The 20,009-nt window shown below is 47.2% G+C and overlaps 2 protein-coding genes across 2 annotated transcripts in view; one reads left to right on the forward strand and one right to left on the reverse strand.

Moving 5' to 3' along the window:
* The window catches only part of LOC144149023 (equilibrative nucleoside transporter 1-like), a 47,297-nt gene extending 38,067 nt beyond the window's left edge, over positions 1 to 9,230 (reverse strand). Inside the window, exons 1-2 of the mRNA XM_077680567.1 lie at positions 8,596 to 9,230; positions 85 to 166 (exon numbers count right to left, since the gene is read on the reverse strand). Of these exons, the coding sequence (XP_077536693.1) occupies positions 85 to 166; positions 8,596 to 8,819 (306 nt within the window). The 5' untranslated portion in view covers positions 8,820 to 9,230. The remainder of the gene's footprint in view (positions 1 to 84; positions 167 to 8,595) is intronic.
* A 321-nt stretch (positions 9,231 to 9,551) lies between these two features.
* Positions 9,552 to 20,009, forward strand: part of LOC144149022 (WD repeat-containing protein 43) — a 43,466-nt gene continuing 33,008 nt past the window's right edge. Inside the window, exons 1-7 of the mRNA XM_077680565.1 lie at positions 9,552 to 9,784; positions 10,271 to 10,414; positions 14,101 to 14,222; positions 15,394 to 15,511; positions 17,810 to 17,934; positions 18,681 to 18,780; positions 19,708 to 19,772. Coding sequence (XP_077536691.1) covers positions 9,560 to 9,784; positions 10,271 to 10,414; positions 14,101 to 14,222; positions 15,394 to 15,511; positions 17,810 to 17,934; positions 18,681 to 18,780; positions 19,708 to 19,772 — 899 coding nt within the window. The 5' untranslated portion in view covers positions 9,552 to 9,559. The remainder of the gene's footprint in view (positions 9,785 to 10,270; positions 10,415 to 14,100; positions 14,223 to 15,393; positions 15,512 to 17,809; positions 17,935 to 18,680; positions 18,781 to 19,707; positions 19,773 to 20,009) is intronic.

Genomic DNA, 20,009 nt, shown 5'->3' on the forward strand with positions numbered 1-20,009 from the left:
CGAAATCTTTCGAATAAAACAAACTTGCATTTTGTCTGAATGGCCCCTCTAGGCAGGAGAGAAGGAGATGCACAGAGAGCTTACGTCAGTGGCATTGGCTGTGAAGTTCCAGGGCAGCATGAGAACGACGCCCAGGAGGAGGAACACATTCTTCACAAAGTAGTACCTGGGAACGAGGGTTTGGGGGAACGTTAGATGCAAGCCGCACAGCTAATCAATACAGGACAAATGGTGCTGAGGCACTTGAAACACAAAGTTGAGCACAGCTGTTAGCAACATCATTAACTGCACACCGAGACATTATAAAACAAGATCATTAACTGCACACAGATACCTTATCAAACAAGATCATTAACTGCACACCGAGACCCTATAAAACAGGATGAGAAACATCAAAGCCAAATTTTGCGCTCTCGCCGCAACACGTCTCTGCACAGAGGCGTAAAGGAAAGAGGGGACTCCTGTAGTAATTGTGCTGGAGGAAAACTTTGTATAGAAAGAAGCTCTGCTCATAAGAAAAAGGGTGATCTTAGCAGAGGGCTTATTAAACGCACATGCCAAAAATGAGTGAAACAGGGTGCTCTTGCAACTTAGAAAACACACTAGAAGCATGGTTACAGTCAAATGGAGTGCTGGCACAGGTTCATAATTTATGATTATGTATGATCGCAATACAACTGAAGGATGTTCCAGTCAAATGGTAACAGCTGTGATCCACAGAAAATCTGACAGATCGGAAGTCTGAGTGAGAAAACAGAATCTTCCCGTAAACCAGAAATGTGCCTTGTTAGGGTTGCAGTACGTACTTAGGTCGCCACTGCACAATCAAGAGGGCCTGAAAAGCCCTCGGGTACGAACATTACGTTGAGACGAGAAAACATCTAAACTTTTTTGGGGGAAGCAAAGCAATTAGAGTTAAACCTCGTTTAGCCGCACCTGACGGGGACGCGAAACAAGTACGCATTAACTGGCACCACGCTTTATCCGAATGCATTAGGTTAAAGGGAAACTGGATCGACGATTCGGCTTAACTACGTACAAAAACAAACTAGTAAGCGGGTACGGTTTAATGAGATTCCACTGTACAAGGCACACGCCTGGGGGTAGTGTACAGTAATCCCTCGTTATTTCGAAATCGCTTTACTCGAAATATCGTTTTATTCAAAATTTCTTCTGGTCCCAACCCAAACACACGCATTTTAGGCCGCATTACTCAAAGCGCACAAAGAGCTTGACCCACTCAGAGCGAAGTGGCGAGCGGAGACGTCGCAGCGGCGAGTCAGGCTGTTAACATGGCGTGTCAACACAAGCTGGTGCTTCCTCAACGATTCTCTTGAGCCGGTCATACTCGATTCACCGCATCCGACTTTAGACAAACTGTCCAAATGCGTGGTGGGGTCACTGAATTTTGTTTCTAGACATTGGTCAATGGCACGGACGCAACGGTGCGTGAACACCGACACTCGAACACTAGAATTAGCAGTGTCGTCGACAACGGGGCACCAAAAAACTTATGTGTTGCAAACTTCACGGCGGCACACACACCCCAGGAAAAAATTGCCCAGTGATCATGCAAGGCCCCTAGTGCAAAACCGGTGCTGTGTACCCACAATGAGCGGTTAATCATTTTTTTTTTAGCTTAACAAACACAACCTCAGACTCAAGCCACGCCGTTTGCGGCGCTTTACAGAGCAGAACTCTCGTAGCATTCCGTGATGCCCGCACCCCCCACCCCCACATAACGGTGGCCACTGCCATGCCACTTTTACATGCGGCGACCCCAGCGTCATGCAATGCGTGGCCAAATTGGAGCCGGGGTTGCTCGCGACCAGCAGGAACTTGAAACTGTCAAAGCCCACTGGCTTTTCTGCTCCTGAATAAAGTATTGCTGCACTGAATACATTGTGCTTTGGTTCCTCGCAGAGCTGTGGTGCAAAGAAAGCTCAAATGCTCTAGCTTTTCTTGAGTGGTTGCTTATAACAAAGTACCACTTATAACGAAATTTTTCGCCGTCCCGCTGACTTCGTTATAATGAGGGATTACTGTATAACAATGAGCCAAGCCAAAGTTACGCAAGTAAAATGCTATTAATATGTTTTCAAGTGAAGCTTTCTCGATACCAGTGATTGTGGCGCTGTTACCTAAAACGCACAACAGGAAAAGCCAACTTCTTCCCGTGGTTCGAATTGAACATGGGCCCGTCACACTATGAAGGGGATATGGCTATCCGATCACACCATCCTTGCATTCAGGTCACTCAGCATTTTCTTTGGGTTCGTTTCGGGGGCTTTGGACTTTGGCCGCATTGAAGTGGACACAATGGGTTGTAGGCTGTGTTCAGCATTTCCTTTGGGTTCATTGCGCAGGCATTGGCTTTGGATTTTGGCCGAGTTGATTTGGACAATGGGTTGTAGATGACAGTGGTCTAACGACGACGATGGTGGGGGAGGGGGGGAGGGTCAGCTTTCTCGTGAGGGATTCGTCTGCTGTCGTCAGAGTTTTCACTTTGACTCGCAGGTGATTTGCACTTTGATCATCGACACGTGGACTTTGAAGGCAGCAGCTTTCACTATGACGCATTGCTTTTGATATTCACACGCAAGAAAGCTTTGTGTTCCAACCACCATTGTCATTAGACGGAGGCAGAGTCCTTCAATGCTTTTCTGGTCACGAAACTCCGGCTCCCGTTTCATACAGGGACAAAAGTTGCCGCTAGGGTCGCCGCTGTCAGCGCGGGGGCATTTCATGCCCGCGCCACCCGCGCGCAAGCATTCTGCCGAAGCTGGTACCCGTTCGAGGTAGTTGTTGATAGCTCATAAAATATTCTGCTATCATTCAGATTTAGCTTGACATACAATGTGGTTGCTCCACTCGCGTGTGAAAAGGTTTTCTTCGCTTACCTTTGCATGATATCAACGCTTTGATGGAGCCAGTCGTGCCGCAGCAGTTATGAATGTACCTGTTGTTGCAACAGTTCTTTCATCTCGTGCAGGGCAGCGTAAAATTGTGCTTTGTTTAAGCGAAGGTTATTTCGTTGGTTTTGGGACTCTGGCGAAGCCTCAGATTTAGAAATTTGCAAATATGATACGTGCAGTGAGCCCCCGCGGCGATGCCGATCGCGCTATGCAATCCGACCGTCTACGCCGCCGATGATCGCCGCGAAGCTAAAGCTATAAATTTCGAGTGTTTAGTTTGTTACAGTTGACCTCATTCCTGTGCGCTCATTACATAGAGCTTCAGCAAAGCTTCAAAGTGCGAGCGATGAAGCTTTCGTCGCATTAATACATGCCCATCTCTAAGATTCTAACCAAGTTTAAGTTCGAGTTCGCAGCTACCTTGTGTTCGTTTTCATGAAACTTCAACAGGGTAATAAAACTTGCTGTTGGGCTAGTTGGTTCATTCAACAGAGTAACGTTACATAGGCACAGAACAAGGGAAAGTGCGTCTCGCGCAATACTGTGCAGCCACTCAAGGTCATTCGGGAAGCTCCAATTTCCGAATGAGTTGCTTTCCCAGAAATGTCCCACCCTCCAAGCCAAATCCAACTACCACTTCGATGTTGCATGCTTCAGTTTAACAGGGCGTTTTGCTATGATCGACTATACTCGCAAGGCATAGTTATGAAGATACTTGACCGGGGATGCTTGACCTACTGAAATGAAGCAGTGTTTCAAAGTCTCTAAAAAAAAGCACAACGACGTCTCTTTGTTGCTGGCTGGACCCTCGTTGAACGGGATCGCGGCTTCGGCTTGCTCAAATACGCCGGCAGCCCGTCTAAGCGCCTTGGAACGGCGTCGGGCCGCAGCATGGGTTTCTCACGTCGCAAAGAGACGACGTCTCCTTTCACCAAAAAGGTGTCGTTCCAAACAACGTCCGCAGTGTCAAAATATTTTTCGCAGACACGGACATGCTGCGAGTCAAAAGAACAGCCGCCGGCTTCCTGTCGCAGTATTGCACGTTTCCACTGCTCGTGCTTATCGGCGTCATTTGGCAAGCAAAACAACAAGACCTTTTCGCTCGTACCTCTGTAGCCGAAGCGGCATCCCGGTACGCAACAAGTCTTGGGCATTTCCGCCCAGTGTCCTCACACAGTATCACCAAAGGCGTCACATCAACTGGTAACTTAAAACTCAGAAAACAACGTGCCGATGCTACCGGATTCCGTGGGAGTGCAGCCTCGCAGACGCAGCGCGCAGGTTTCGTCTGTCCCCCACTATGCACTCAGCGCCGCCCCGCGGCGGCTTCGGCGACATAGCAAACTGCTCCCAGAGCGTTACGGCGGAGTTTCGTGACCAGAAAAGCATTGAAGGACTCTGACGGAGGTGATTTAGATATTTTTTCGAGATCAAATACCAATACACTAAGTGAACTGATGATGGCTCAACTTGCAGTTCTTTCTATACACTAACATGTACCGGCTGGCCATTTTTGTCCGCTCGCCCAAATACACTGTGAGAACTTTCATCAAAATCATAAAATTCGCCTAGATAGCGGGTAATCTGGAACACTCTTTTTAAATTCAAAACTCCTCTGTAAAAGACGCAGCGTTTTCGCACTAGATACAGCAAAACATTTATGCTGTCATCTCAATTCACTTAAAACGTGAGGTAATGAAGCGGTCACTGACTCCAGCAACATGGCATGTCACAATGTGGGGACACAAAACCGCTCGCTCTCTTTGCAGTCAAAAAGAGTCAGACACCCAGTGCACTCCGCCATTCCACGCAGGAGCATAGCACCACAAAACCTCGTAAATGCTGATAACATCTTACTGCCTCCATGTATGCGTATATATGTACAAATACATATATACACCGGGTGACGTTGCCAGGGGCCGACCGGCAATAAAGAATTCCTCGGACATAAAGTGCGCATGAGGACGTTACGTACTAAAAGGAAAGAGACTGTGCAAATGCGTCAGCATGAATCACTGGCCCAACAAAGACCTTTCCACTACACTGTTTCCTGCTGCCTGGCAAGCCAACACTTGCACAAATTGGTTTTTGAAGTGAAGATTTCTATGCCTCACAGGTGGCGTCGTTCGTCCAAGTAAAACGCACTGCGGAAAAGCCAACTTTACACAACGGGTTTCACAAACGATGATGATGATACGCAAAGGCACATCGAGCGCCTTAAGGGAAAAAAAAAACACTTCTTGTGGTTGGAACTGAACCTGGGTCCCTCGAGCTGATACGCCGAGGTTTATCAAAGCACGGTCAAAGTCACAGCGGTCAAAGCACAGTGTTTTTTGGAATTTGACTTTGACTCACGTTGCATGGGATAAAGCTTGCCATTTTAAACACCTCGGAAAGGGGCCCTGATTTTAACTTTACACCACCCATCTTCAATGTTTTTGGGCCTGCATGCATTGGCACATCGCACACAGACGTGGAAAACAAGACTGGTTTGCGAGCTCCGGGGATCGAGCTAAATACAAGCTTCACACACGGCCTTTCATAGGGTACAAGTGGGTGAAAAAAGGCCATTCTGTTCCAGGCCATATTTCTGCATATAGCCCTTGTACGTGCTGAGAAATGTCCAGTAAAGATGCTTTGTGCAATGTTTTACAAATGCAAATTCGTGTGCTCGCTTGTTCGGTTCTTCACTCAGAAGGTTCCTCTTTTCATTACACGCGCTCGATCATTTCTCAGGAATGAAAGGTTCATTTGCCTGTTTTGCGCACTCGACGACATTCCTGGGGGAAGGTTCAACCATGCCTGTTTGCTTATAAAGAGTATCTTTATAACATGACTTATGATGCACGTCACCATCCCAACTTTGCATTTACTAGGAGCTCTTTAATTGAAGCATTTTACAGTCACGAGGTAAGAATTCAGTCAATTTCGTGCCAACCTTGTAGAAACCATAGTAACAGCATGACCCTTTTAAACTCATGACGTGACATCTTTAATGTTTGTGTACTGCCAGCTTCTGAATTATGGTTTCTGGAGCCACTGGGCACCCAATCTTGTGCCACACTGAAGAGTCTACGAAAGCTATATGTAGGAGAATTGTAAGGGGCTAGTTCGATCAGGCTCACGCAAAATAAAAAAAACTGGGGTACAAATAAAACAAAATAAATGAGCAACAGTACAAGACACACACACAATGGCAGACAGAGTACCGACTTTAACTGAAACATTTTTTTAGAAAGCCACTGCTTAGTGTGAAGATGTCAGTGAAAACAAAAACAAAAAAGGCCGGTGGAAATTACCAAAGAAGAAAATTTTTTATGTCTTTTCCACCTGGATGGTGGGGAACGAGAGTGTGAGTTCACTGTTATTTGCTCTTACGGGCAAGCTAATGACACTTTTGACACAAGTCACCGACATCGCTCAACTTGCTGTGAGTGTATTGAAAACGTCAAGTGTTTTCCCAACATCGCTCAACTTGCTGTGCATGTATTGAAAAGGTCAAGTGTTTTCCCAACTAAATATCAGCTGCAAAGCTGCACTCTGCAAGCTCCAGTGCATTCTATTTCCTCGCACGTGTGCTGTTGTCCTTTCTTTTTTTTTGCACAGGAAATATTTTAGCCGATAGCAAGAGGACCAACTTTGAAGCAGAGGAATGAATCGAGATCTGCCTTAGATGAGGAGTTTTCATCTTTCGCAAATGAGGAAATCCGCCGCACGTATTGTACAAAATAGCCAACCTTTCCAGGCTCTGCGCCGCAAAACAATGTGGTAACCCTTCAAACAGGATGAAAGAAGGCCAATATTTGCCGAATGCTCGACAAGGCCGGGGTACAATAGATGTGTGGCAGCAAAGATCAGTTTCTGGCTTGCTTTTGATCTACTTGTGCACATACAGTCTGTGCTCGGCGTACTTTTAGTGTACTCTGAACATTTCCTGTGAATACTGCGTGCTTCAATAGCGGCGCACTTACTGTACACACTTGAATTACTATGCACATACAGCATCCAAAATTTTTAATAATATGGTGAGGGCGACGACTGATCGACATGTCAGCGCCGTATCACAAGGTTTAGCAGCAAAATAGGCGAGAGTACGCGCACGTGCATAGGGCTACTGCTGTACGAGTGTCGTCTGCTACGCTGATTCCTTGAGAGTGGTACAGCCCCTGCCATTGCATCTGAATGACTTTGTTCACGAGAAGCCGTGGTTATTTGAAGCGCATGTGCATATTAAATGCGCGTTCGATTTTTTTTTTTCTGGATCACTTGCCCCGCACAGCGTGATGAATGGCGCTGAAAAGATAAATGAAAGTAGAACAGGACCGGTTTTATGACCGGCGTGGCCTCAGGCCGCTGCACAATATAATCGATAAATAACAAATCTGATAAAAAATAAAAACTTGTGCCCCACGCTGCTTAGCTACCTTTGACAGTAGCGAAACGGCCTTTAAAAATTAGAAACACAGGGGGTGTGTTGCCCTGAGGAGAACAGTGGAGCAGACAACGGTCCGCACAACAGATAGTTCTATGCGCGTGCGTGTACTCTCACTTACTTTGCTGGTGAACACCGTGATGAGGCGCTGAAATGCCGATCGGTCGTTGCTCTTGTTATGGTATTAAAAATTTGGGAGGCTGTACAGCAGCACAAGACAAGCCATAGTCATGCTTGGTTCGCGCTAAAACTTCACACGGAGGTCACACTTTGTGGTCTATTTTGCTTGACACCGGGAACGACGACGGTACTTACCTAGTTATTTTTGAACATAAATAAAAGTGATTTTTGCCCATGGGAAAATGGCGGCTGATTAGGACGTGAGAGCCAGTGCAAGCTGGTATTGGAACGACGGCGCCACCTGGAGTATGCAGAGCGAAACAGATGATGTGGATTCATGGTAGGAAGGAGCCAAATGAGGTAGCAGACGACCAGAAAACCTGTTTCGTCCGTAGTTTACGATGACCACAAATAGTTGCATAACAGCTGATACCAGTCATAGTAAAATACCCCCACGGTTAATATTTGCCAATAAACGTTGGATTAATTTCCTCACCTGCTTTTACATTTTCTGATCACCTGCTACCTCATTTGGCTCCTTCCACGTTAGTAAAGAGCCAAAGGAGAAAAACCACTTTTGCATTTTCTGATCGTCTGCTACCCCACTTGGGTCCTTCCTGCCGTGGAAGGAGCGTGAATATCCATCGCCTGTTTCGCTCTGCATACCCCAGCTGGCGCAGTCATTCCAAGATCAGCTTGCACTGGCTCGCACGTCCAAATCGGCCGCCTTTTTCCCATAGGGGAAAATCGTTATTTATTTATTTTCAGAATAAACAGGTAAGTACCGCCTCTGTTCCCGGCGTCAAAAAAATAGACCACAAAATGCGACCTTCGTGTGAAGTTTGAGCATGAACCGAGCAGCAGTTCGCTCAGGAAAAAAATTTCAAATGTTCCAATTATCGTCGTAACACCCTCTATAGTTTTAGCTCTACCCACTGGGTGCCGTGGATACGGGCGTGCGCGATCTTGCACTTTTACCAGAGCTAGAGAGCGATCAAAATGACGGGCAATGAATTTGAACACTCGGTGTTGGCGCGCTTAGTTTATATAAGCACGATTCATTCGATCGCGCTCATGAGACGGGTCAGGCCGATCCGGCGTCTGCCCCCTACTTCTCACACTACTCACCTGTCAACAGGGACAACAAACGGAGGCGGTGACTCCGGCACGAGCAGGGGATCGTCCACACTGCAGTCGACCTCGTCGGCAGCCCGCAATGTTGCGTTCTGTGCCGCCGCCTTTGCTACACTAGCGGTCGACGGAGCGTCCCCTCGATCCAACGGCACATTGTCGGCCTCCAGCGCCAAGGTAGTGCGGAAATTGCGCCTGTACGTAGGCACGTCAGCATCCATGACTGCCTTTTCTCACGCTTCCAACTGAACAGCTGGGAGAAGTACGCACAGTGCGTTGGCACATCGGTCGGTCATGTCACAAAACATCGCCGCGCTTACGAGGTCCTGCGGCATGGAATTATTGCACGAGGAAACATTTCGGGACGTTGGTGGGTCATACTAGAGCAAAAGCGTACGAGATTGAAGGAACGAAGCGGTCCCGCGCACGAGGTGTTTCTGGTATCTTGTTACGGCTACTGGCAACTGTCACAACTGCAAATGACACCGACCACAAGCGTCACAGCTGACGAAACGGGTGTGTCACGTGAGAACAAAACAAAAACACGGAGTGTTTACCGTGTTTACGACACATAGTGGGTAAATACTACGAAAAGCTGAAGTGTTGACATCATGGGAACACAAATATTTTGATCACAGCGTAACTTTCGTAAAAATTGTTTTGACCATTTTTTGTGGAGATGTATGTAACGGAACAAAGGTGACGTTGGCGCTACTTACCAATTTCGACTCGAACCATAAACACTTATTAACGCAGGAGGACAGCGCCCAATCCTAAAAAAAGTTTAAAAAATTTAATTTTTGTAAGTATTTCAGTCATAATTAATTGTAATATTTACTAGTAGCTAACAAACAGAAAAATTGTTTGCTGATATAACATTTTCACCTTTTCGAATTCGAAACCCAACGAGTGTTCATTTGTCCAGTTGTCGAGAGCCCCGCTGTCGAGAGTTATCCGGCGCATGCGCACTGCCTTTTTTAGGTTCACGTGTAACAAAAACATGGCGGCTCTCGTGGAGCCCGTGGCCGTGTCTAACAACGGCGAATTTATAGCGTATTCCAGTGCTGACGGCCGGCTAAAGCTCTGGGATACATCAACGGGAAAGCTAAAGCAAGAATACACGCCCAGTGCGCATCTCTCGGCGAAGTGCACTTGCCTGTCGTGGGGACCTACGCGGCACGACTTCGTAAGTCCGGCCTGTCGGTGCGGCGCGCTAAAAACGTGATATATCTGCAAATAACGCACTCGGGACTGCCCGTGCATTGTATGTCAGCGCCGGGAAACACGCGCTACTGATACGCGGTGGTGATCGCTGGTGTGCTTTTCGCAAAATCACCTTTTTCGAGCAACAGCGGCTCGATTGTCATTTGGACCATGTGCTCCCAACACAAGTGCGGCAACTTCGCGCGCACGGACGAGGCTGGTCGCATCTAAGTGCGTATGTGCGCTAATGTCGCCCTTTTCTGCTTGTGGAGATGGAAGAAACCATCGGCTGGTTATGGGAGTGAACGCCGTGACTCATCGGTCGTTTTTTGCGTATCGGCGATGCGTATGGAAAAACACGTTCGCAGTTTTCTCACGGATCGGACGTCTTGCCGCAAGCCGGCTGTTTGTGATCGTGACGCTCGGACCGGATTAATGCGTGTTTCGTTCTTTGTGTTTCATATTGCAGTCGTCACCGAAGAAGAAAAAGCGGCAAAAAACGAGCGACGATGCAGCCGGAGCCATATCAGAGGCTGCCCTCTTGGCGATGGGCACCGCGGAGGGAACAGTTTTGCTGTACAGCGCGGCCAAAGGCGACCTCCACAGCGAACTCGTAAGTAAATCTCCGTCTAAAAAGAAGTTCCCGTTCCAGTCGGGCCTAACATCTGGCGTGTGATGCGGCCAGTCGACTCTAAACACTCGCGAAATGACGGACTATTCGTAAGCCGAAATGCTACACGTGAAATGGCTCCGAGCATGTCGGTAATTGGATATACTTTATTAACTCCGTGACAAAATGTTGCCCCGCAGTTCTGTGCAGAAACAAAATAAGGGAAGGGGAGGTTGTGGGTGGGTGAACAACGGGAAATTATGGAAAGACGTCGCCGTGAAATGGTGGAGACCCGTCACGTTGCATGTAGCGTTGAAACACGTATGTCATTAGCTGTTGAACATTTAAATACAGTGCACAATGTGGGATGACAGGAACAGCAAGATAGCAGCAGTAAATAATGAACTGCTGTGCCGTTGCGAAAACGTATGAAGCGTTTATTCTTGGGGTTTACAAGCTAGTTTTCGATCTGTACTTTGCCTTAGATCTTGGTTGAATTTTTAATTATATGCACTGGTGTGACGCATTTTTTTGTAGTGTCACTGGGGACGTGTTACTTTAACCCCATTTGTAAGCATTGCACAAGCTGCTGAAATATAAAAAATAAGGCACTGTATCAGTGAATTCTTCACTTTTGTGACTTCCGGCGTTTGAAAAAAGAACAACTGCTGTGGCTAAGAAAACACGTCGGCAGTCAACAGCCATACTTTGTTAAAAGAAACTTCTTCTGCCATACTTGTACTCTGTGCACGCAACATGTGAATGGCATTGCCACTGTTTCCAGCAATTCTCTATCACCAGGGGCTGGTGGCCAAACAAAGCTTTCATCATCATCATTTATTATACCCTTAAGGGCCCCTTGCGGGGTATTACATAAGGGGGGAGCAAATACAGAAATTCCACTGCAGGTGATGGTCAATGGTACAGGCATAGAAGTGAGGCAGATTCATAAAGAAATGGCAGCAACACACCAAATATATGTACATATGTACAGGTGTGAGACAGCTGCGCATATTGCGCAGTTTTGATACAAATTCGTTTTCCTGCACCAGGCTGCTCTAAAAGCTTGAAAATTGCAAAAATTGCGCCAAACTGCTCCGAAAGAATATGATAGCCAAAGATTTTAACGCTCCCGTCAATTTCAGTAGTGGAAAATGCTTACTGACGGCATAATTTTCGAGCACCTTGAAGGTGATGCTGTTTGTAAGGGTTTAATTGATTGATCATTCCATAAAAAAACCCGCATAAAATTGCCCACGGGATAGATTTTTCAAAAGTCACAATGTCGGGTTGCACTGCACATGTTATATTGTGTGAATTTTTAAAGTTTTCTCAAATAAAGTTTCCACAAACTACTTGTGCAAGTTGATTTTAAAACAGCAATTTTGGGAGCGCCGCACCTCCAGAACGACATTACTGGGCGCCGCCATGTTGGTGGGGTGAAGATTGGAAAACATGGCCGCTGGGCGAAGCAGTTTCTGGTGGTTCAGGCAGACTGCTCTTCGCCGATTTCTACCGCGGTTTTGGTTATGGGGGTGGCTGGGTTTACATTTAGTCGTTTGACCTATCGCGGGAAGTTACGCGACTCGAAAGACGGGGGTTCATCAAAAACAACGGGGTACCCGCAATATCGCCGTGTTTCGGCCTTGAGTGTGAGGCACGGTGAGTGCTTGAAGTGAAATTTGGGACTCATTACGGCGTTATAAAATGCCGAGTTATTGTTGCTGTTGACAGTGAGCTTGCGAGCAGCGGGAGTGGGACGATGGACACTGCAGAAGTGGCGGCGCAGGCTGCATTACCGCCAAATGTTCAAGCAGTGTCCGATAGCGGGACAGGTTATTATAGCACGCGAGTAATAATGGTTCATCTGTCTGAATTGAAATTTAATGCCAAAACATACCAATACTCTAATTACGATCGTAGTGAACGCCCACCTTGGGGCTTGAAATGGGAGGGCTGGTAGGGTGCGACGACTGTCACCTCGCTTTGCGCAACTTTTGCCGTGGCTCTTAGTTGTTCGTAACACCGAGTCTGGGATTACATAAATAACAACTTCGGCATTCACGGGATAATAAAAATTTCTTAAAATTGCTGTTTTTTAATTTGATAGTTTCAACGGAACTCCGCGTTATCTATGCTTAGAGCCCAAGAATGAAAAAATGGTTTGAAAGGTAGTGTAGTTCGTTCCTTGTGATACTCAGGTAGAAAAAAATTATTGAAAGGCTGTTTCAGTGTTATGTACGTTCAAAACCGATTAAAAAGCGCACTCCCCCCCCCCCCCCCCCCCCCCGAGTGGCCAAGAATTTGACTTTTTAGGCTCCCAAGGTGACATAATAAATGTCGTTCTTCTGCTCCAAATCAAGGTTCTTCTGCTCCAAAATCGAAATTTCGCTGCTCCAAAAGCTGCTCCCAAATCTGGTTCAGCTGTCTCACCCCTGTATGTACCTAAAGGAGCTGTAACAAGAAAATAAGGAGCGAAGACCCCTTTCAAAATAATTAATATAAGCCATTGATTGGCCACATCAACCAATCAATCCCACACGTCACTCATACACAAGCCCACACAATCCCACTCACAGCACTCATTGACATAGAGTCACTGACCGCGCTGAGTGGTCAAACCATTTTGTTTGCCACCCTTTCCCAAAGAAAGTTGAGAGAAGCGCGGAAGCTTTATCACATTTAAAGGGGGTCAGAACCTTCGTTAATAGTCCGTTCACCTTCGCTGAAAGTGCATCCGATCGATTGTCAAACTTTCGAAGACCCAAATCGCAAACAAAGAACAACGCATGCAACGATTTCTCGTGTACTAAGCACACGCATCTATGAACTAGCGTCACTAAATAAAGGCTTTTAGAGTATCGGCACTCTTTCTCTCATTGTTATGTGCCGCTGGGATTTTTATTGGTCGGTCGGCACCACATGATATGTTTGCATATGGGCGCAGCCATTTTGTTTCTAGGCGCCTCTTCTCTCTCTGCTGCGCGGACGATAGAGGGGCCGGTCACACTGCCCGTCACAACCGGCGGTGGTTTCGTTGGGAGAGATGGCAACACTGCAAGTCAGAAACAAAACGGCCCCAGACACTTTTGGGTGCACGAAGTGGCAGTACTCTTAAGCATAGCTTATTTAGTGACGCTACCCGCCACGGTGGCTCAGTGGCTAAGGCGCTGCGCTGCTGAGCACAAGGTCGTGGGTTCGATTCCCGGCCGCGGCGGCCGCTTTTCTGATGGAGGCGAAAAGCAAAAACGCCCGTGTGTACAAGATTTCGGCGCACGTTAAAGATCCCCAGGTGGTCAAAATTAATCCGGAGCCCTCCACTACGGCGCGCCTCATCGCCTGCGTTGCGTCGGCGCGTTAAACCCTACAGCCAATTTAGTGACGCTACTATGAACGATCTAAAGGTATACGAATATGTGGTTTATGAAATAGAGGTCTACTATTCGTGATCGATGTGTTTATTGTCTTATCTGGAACTGCTCCTTTTCCCCCAATTTTGAAGTAACCATTTTGATACTATGGAAGCCCAGTTTCACGCACGTGCCGTGTGTCCAGTGATCTTATCAGAGCTTTTCCGTTGACCAACCGCTCTATGGAGAAATGCATTAGTTTTCGGACCGGGTGCTATGGATCCCACCAAGAAAGCTTCCACTTTAAAATTGTGTGTGCCTGTCTCAAATATATTCCAGACGGGGGGCCACACAGGGACCGTCAACGGAGTGTCTTGGCACGCGGAGTCGGACTCCCTGTTCAGCTGTTCCGATGACCAGCACCTCGTCCACTGGAGCGTCTCCTCGTGTAAAGTCAAGAGGTGGGTGCCCGTTTCTTCCATCATGAGTGACTTCGCGCTCCGACGGGCATCTGGCATCTACAGAAAACTACAGAAAACCGGGCATCTGGCATCTGTAGTAGCATAGCTTGCGGCATCTAGCTCGCTCGTTTTTGGTGAAGTTGTGAGGAAACTTGTGCACCAGTTCAAAGCTATTGCTGCTGCCATCTTTGCGAAATTTCCATCAAAACGCTAATCCACTGCACCCCCCCCCCCCCCCCCCCCCCAAAAAAAAAAAAGTAATGAGTACTAATGATATGGCTGAATTGCTTTCTTGCATTGAGGAAACTAGTGTCGCAGCTGTTGGACACTAAAGTCATCTTGAGTCAGCCACACCAAGTGTTCAGTAAGCAGCCGTAACAACTTTATGTGGTGAACTTGCTTTGAATCGCTGAAAAGGGCCTTGAATTCAGCACAGACATTGTTCTCTCTCTCTGTAAGCCTTATCTCTCTTGCTCTCCATCCCTCCCTCCCTAAACTTTAAAATTGCAACTTCGTAGTTCTGCAAATCCAACCTTCCCACAAATGTGGCCATCCTGACACTTGTAGGGTGAAAAAAGCAAATAGGGCCTCTGCACTCAATCCAGAGTGGAGAAAATAGAAGAAATGTAGCTTGAAATTTCAGTACAAAGACAACTTCCATACAGGAAAGTAATGGAAGCGCTCGTGACATTCCTTCTCTCAATTGTCATTAATTAACACTAGCACGTTTGGAGCCTGAAAAAGGTTTAACAAATAAATGGTATGTGTGTACAGTCTTTGCCAATATTTTCTAGGCCATGTCAGAGGTTTCTGGCCCACAAAAATTCAAAGTGAAAGCTTAACATTTAACTGAAACTAAATTATTTCATGGCAGTTAGACAGAAAGCCATTTTCTCCAGCTTTCCGAAAAAAAACGTTTCAGCTTGCTCAAGAGGTAGGTTTGTACTTTGGAATTTTTGGTGGCCTATGAACTTCTGGCGTGGCCTAGAACATTTTGACAAAGACTGCGCCTTGTGCCTGTTCAGCGTTGCTGCAGAATTTTGCTGATACCCTTATCCAAGTTTGGAGTGTTTGAACTTTTCTGCCGCATAAAGCTAGGAGTTCTGGCCGCTGTTGTGCGCCCGTGCTTCAATTTCTTCTCTCTCTCTCTCTCTCACCCCCTCAAACGCAGCAAATGGAAGGCCGATCGGCACAGCATCCACGCCGTAGCCACCATCGATGCCAGCACGGTCCTCTCGGCAAGCAGCAGCATCAAGTGGTGGAACGTGGAGACCAAGACGGTGGTCATGGTGAGCATGCCGCAGGCTTCATTTGGCCCGTTTGTTTGTTTGTAGTCTATTGCGGAAAAAAAAGACTAACCGTGTGCCCGTATGTGTGCCGTGCCTTCCCCTTTGCAAGGTTGGTGTGCTACCCTATTTCCATTTACCTTGCCCTGGTGTTTCGGCGTGTGTGATCTCTTGTGTCCCCTCCATTGCCTGGCTCCAGTTAGAGCTGTATATCCATATTTTGATGATTATAATTGTCTGTTTTTTGGCTCGGACTATGAAAAGCAGCGAGTGCCAAAAATTTAACTCATTAATAACGGTAAGGTTAAAAAAAGTGTGCCTGAAATGGCTCTGTTTAAAATATAAGTGAAGTGGATTAGTGAAGACAATTAGGATGGCTGATCTGTAGGGCCAGGTTGGGATTATAAACTTTTTTTTTTTTGTAGTACTGCACTTGTGCTTATGTTTTAGCTGCTTTCCTTGCTTGAAATTCATGAAATCTAAAATTGCCCGCATAAACGAAACTGCCATTTTGTCAGGGCCTACTGTCAGTACGAACAGGTTTTTCAATTGAATATGTGAACTGGGGGCCGGTGGAAGTGGGATAGATTAGTTAAGGAACACTCTTCTTTTTAAACTCCTTGCAGGAACTGTGCCACATGCCGTAAGTAGAGGCCATTATCAGCGTTAAACATGCATGCTTGTGTACGGGTATAGAGATGCATGAGGCAGAACCTGTCATTTGTTCGTCAGGTGAGGAATGTTAACAACTGCTGAGTCTGTTTTCATTGTAGTAGTAGTGGACCCTTCCCTCGTTCGATTCAACACATGTAATGCACTAATGTGCTGTGGTCAACGACTTCATTCCACCAAGGGCTCTTCTGGGGGGTGTGTATATATCGAAGAAGCAGAGTTCCTCAATATTCTCCAGTTGCGAAACTTCGCTCCCGAACCCAGACGGCGCGCATCAACTAGCACACAAAAACTGGTGTTTGCTAACACTTAGTGAATAACGCAACGTAATAAAATAAGGCTTGCTTTTCAAATTGGGAAACGTAACTCAGGTGAGTGTTTGTTTACGTTTCTTTGGTTTTCCCTTTTATGACTTACGGCAGCAGCCGCAACCACTGAGTACTACTGCAGCTTTCTGCCTTAAGACGACAGGCTGTAATGCACTTGCCTTACACTTGCCCCAGCACAGTGGGGCCGACCGCAGACCGGATTTTGATATATGGGTCCTGTGGGGAGTTTCGCAACTGGTAGATCACGGTCTCGTAAATTTACAGGAGTTTCTTATTCCAGAAACTGCCTGGCTGCATTGGTGTACATTTAGCGGAGTTCTCGCTAATAGAAAAAGCTTCCTGTAAACCGGTAATGGCTGTCATAAAGCCACTAAGAGAAATATTTTGTGATATTCACGAATCCTTGTTCCAATTACTTATGATGGCACCTGTACATGTTGAGTAACTCTGGGCTGATGGCAGAAAAGGCTCGAGAAGGTGGGAGGATCATGATAACAAGTTTTCTTGTATGCGGAGTAGTTTTTGTCGTGGCAAGTGCCACAAGCTTAGAGAGTTGCCCTATCAGGATTACTGTTCCGAGAGAATCCACTGATGTGTAGTGTTCTTCAGATGGAGACTGACACGAAATTTTCGTTGTTACGTTTTTTTTTTTTCCGCTGTTATGCGTGCCTACCAGCCCACTAATCATAGAATGACAGATTAGACGGTCGAGCGCAGCGTAAACACTCATTTACGGCGTCGTTTATTCGTGTCAGTTTCGGTTTCGACAAAATGAACGCCAGCGGTCGCCATGACAGGAGTTATCACACGGCATGAGTCCCAAAACCATGACGCGTACATACGCCGGAGCAGTGCACACCAACCACAGCCACCGCGTAGGCTTTGTTACGGGAGCCCCGACGTTGGTAGTTTGGGGCAAGTAGCAGATAATGTCATGTCGGCCCGCTCTGGGCTTTCTGGGTCAACTCCAAACTTTTTAACTTTTTGTTTAGCGCTAAAAAAAAAGTGGAAGCGGGTGCTAAATGCCCCGGACCAGATTGCACGACTCACCGGCTGATCCTTTTTGGCACGAGCCAGTGGGACGGGCTGGCAGCAGGGTTACAGATAGACTGGGAGAGCAGCTGAGGAGTTTGGAAACGGCTGGGGACTCTGGCAAAGGTCTAGCTGAAATCACCTGCAAGTGCAGTTTCACATACCTTGCAAAAAACTGCCTGCACATAGCTCACAAAAGAACGGCTCTTGTTCAGTCCGTCGTATTTTTTCCGCATGCCACTGAACGCGTTCTTGCTTCACCTTGCAGAAGTTCACAGGCCACGTCACAGAGGTGCGGCAGTTGCTCCCGGTGTTCGTGCCCAGCAAGTCCGGTGAGGAGGGGAGGACGTACTTTCTGTCGTCTGCGGTCAACGACCGGCAACTGAGTGCATGGTGAGTTGGTTTTCTCTCTCTCTCACTCTCTCTCTTTCTATCTGTCTCCCCCTCTCTTTATCTCTCTGTCTCTCTGCCTTTCTTTCTCTTTTTCTACCCCTCTCTCCCTTTTTCTCTGTCTCCCTGTTTCTATATTCCTCCCTTTCTCTGTCTCTTTCTCCCCCTCTCTTTTCCCTACTCACTTCTATCCCTCTATCTCGCTGTCTCTGTTCCTCTCTCTGTCTCTCTCTCTCTCCCTCTCTTGCTGTCTCTTTTCTCTCTGTCCCTCTCCCTCACTGTCTCTCTTCTCTCTCTCTCTCCTCCTGTCTATTTGTCTCTCTTTTTGTGAGTTGTGTCAGGGTGGCTTTGGAAGTGTGCTGTGCAGCCAACAAGGGGATAATGTTGTTCACGCTGAACCTCGATTGCTCCCGTGTCTTAAAGCAGTACATGCTGCTGCCTTGACACTCACAATAGCCACTGAGAAGTTAAATTGAAGGCAGATGGGAATTTGTGTGCCACACGGCCAGATTAAACTGTCTGCTTTCTTTACAGTGGTGGCCATTTTGGTGCAATTCGTGTTGACGGACCATGATGACTGTGGTCACTTTTCATGTTTGATGAGCCGTCCGAGGCTTTCTGATGAGCCATCCGGGCCTCAGCAGATAACTTGCTGAGGCCCTGTCCTTGCATATTCTGCCATGGTGTGCCTCGTACCTTTGTTGACATGTTTTGCCCGAAACACCTTTTTTTTTTTTTTCCCCACGCAGGCATCTCCAGAAGGGCGGCAGCACGTCCTCATTAGCAAACTTCATGCTCTCCGACGAGGCAGTGCTCATGGGCGTGTCCAGCCCTGCAGAGGCGGGAAAGGTACGGGATCCGTTCCACGTTTGGCTCTCTCTGTTGGCATTTTAAAGCGAAAGCTCTACTACACTACATCTTCCAAGGTCGTTCGCTGTGTCGCAAGCGACCTTTAGCCATCGGCACAGAAGTTGCGCCTTTCTTTCTGATCGCTAGGCGAGTGACCAGGCGAGGGGGAAATGGCTGCCTCGCCGCTGCTCTGCCCCTCGGCCTTGCCATCAATGGCGCACCAGCCAGGCTCTCTGCCCTTCAGTGCCAGGGAAAGGCATACTACGGTCATCCAGTTGATGTACCTTGGCAACGGGCTCGGAAATATGATGCAAAGGCAAACTTTCATGAAACACTGTGTGTGTAGTCTTTGCTTTTGCTCGTGACATGCTCGTTTAGCATTCGGTAGGCGTTCTCCAATAATAAATGGCAGCCCACCTTTGTCTCTGAAGAGGAAAGTATATGACGGCTACATCTTACCGGTACTCACCTACGGGGCAGAAACTTGGAGGCTCACCAAAAAGGGTTGAACTTTTAAATTGAAGACGACTCAGCAAGCAATGGAATGGAAGATGATAGGTGTAACATTAGAGAGTGGAGTGGGTCAGGGAACAAACGCGTGTTAAGCACATGCTAGTAGAAATTAAGAAGAAGAAGAAGAAATGGGCGGGGGCATGTAATGCGAAGGCAAGATAACCGTTGTTCATTAGGGGTAGCAGAGTGGATCCCTAGAGGGGCAAGCGTTGCAGGGGGCAGCAGAAAGTTAGATGGGCAGATGAGATCCAAGAAGTTTGTGGGTATAAACTGGTCGGAGTTAGCACAGGACGGGGATAATTGGAGATCCATGGGAGAGGCCTTTGCCCTGCAGTGGGCGTAGATAGGCTGGTGACGATGCTCATTTAGGCAGAGTGCCCTGCTGCTTCATGTTTTTTTTGCTTACCACTGCAGATGGCGTACCTGTCTGCTGTGACCAGGTCTGGCAGCTTGCACGTCTTTGAGCTGCAGCTTAACGGGTAAGAGTTCTTTGCTTTTTTTCTTAAGTGCATTATGCATACTTTCGACTTGATAACTCTGCTAGAGCGTGTCTCGGTACTGGCTGGTGTGCTTCAGACAATTATGCTGTTGTTAACTCGGGTTTGTTTCATTTTTTGTCCGCGAAAGTAAACGGGGGGGGGAAACAGTGGCACTGCGAACGTTAAAATTTTGTCAGAGCTTCATGTGTCTCGAAACGCTACAGAAGGCGAGGCTCG

Source organism: Haemaphysalis longicornis, unplaced genomic scaffold, assembly GCF_048455015.1.
Source record: "Haemaphysalis longicornis isolate Haplotype H1 unplaced genomic scaffold, Haemaphysalis longicornis Haplotype H1 scaffold_8, whole genome shotgun sequence".
NCBI lineage: Eukaryota > Metazoa > Arthropoda > Arachnida > Ixodida > Ixodidae > Haemaphysalis > Haemaphysalis longicornis.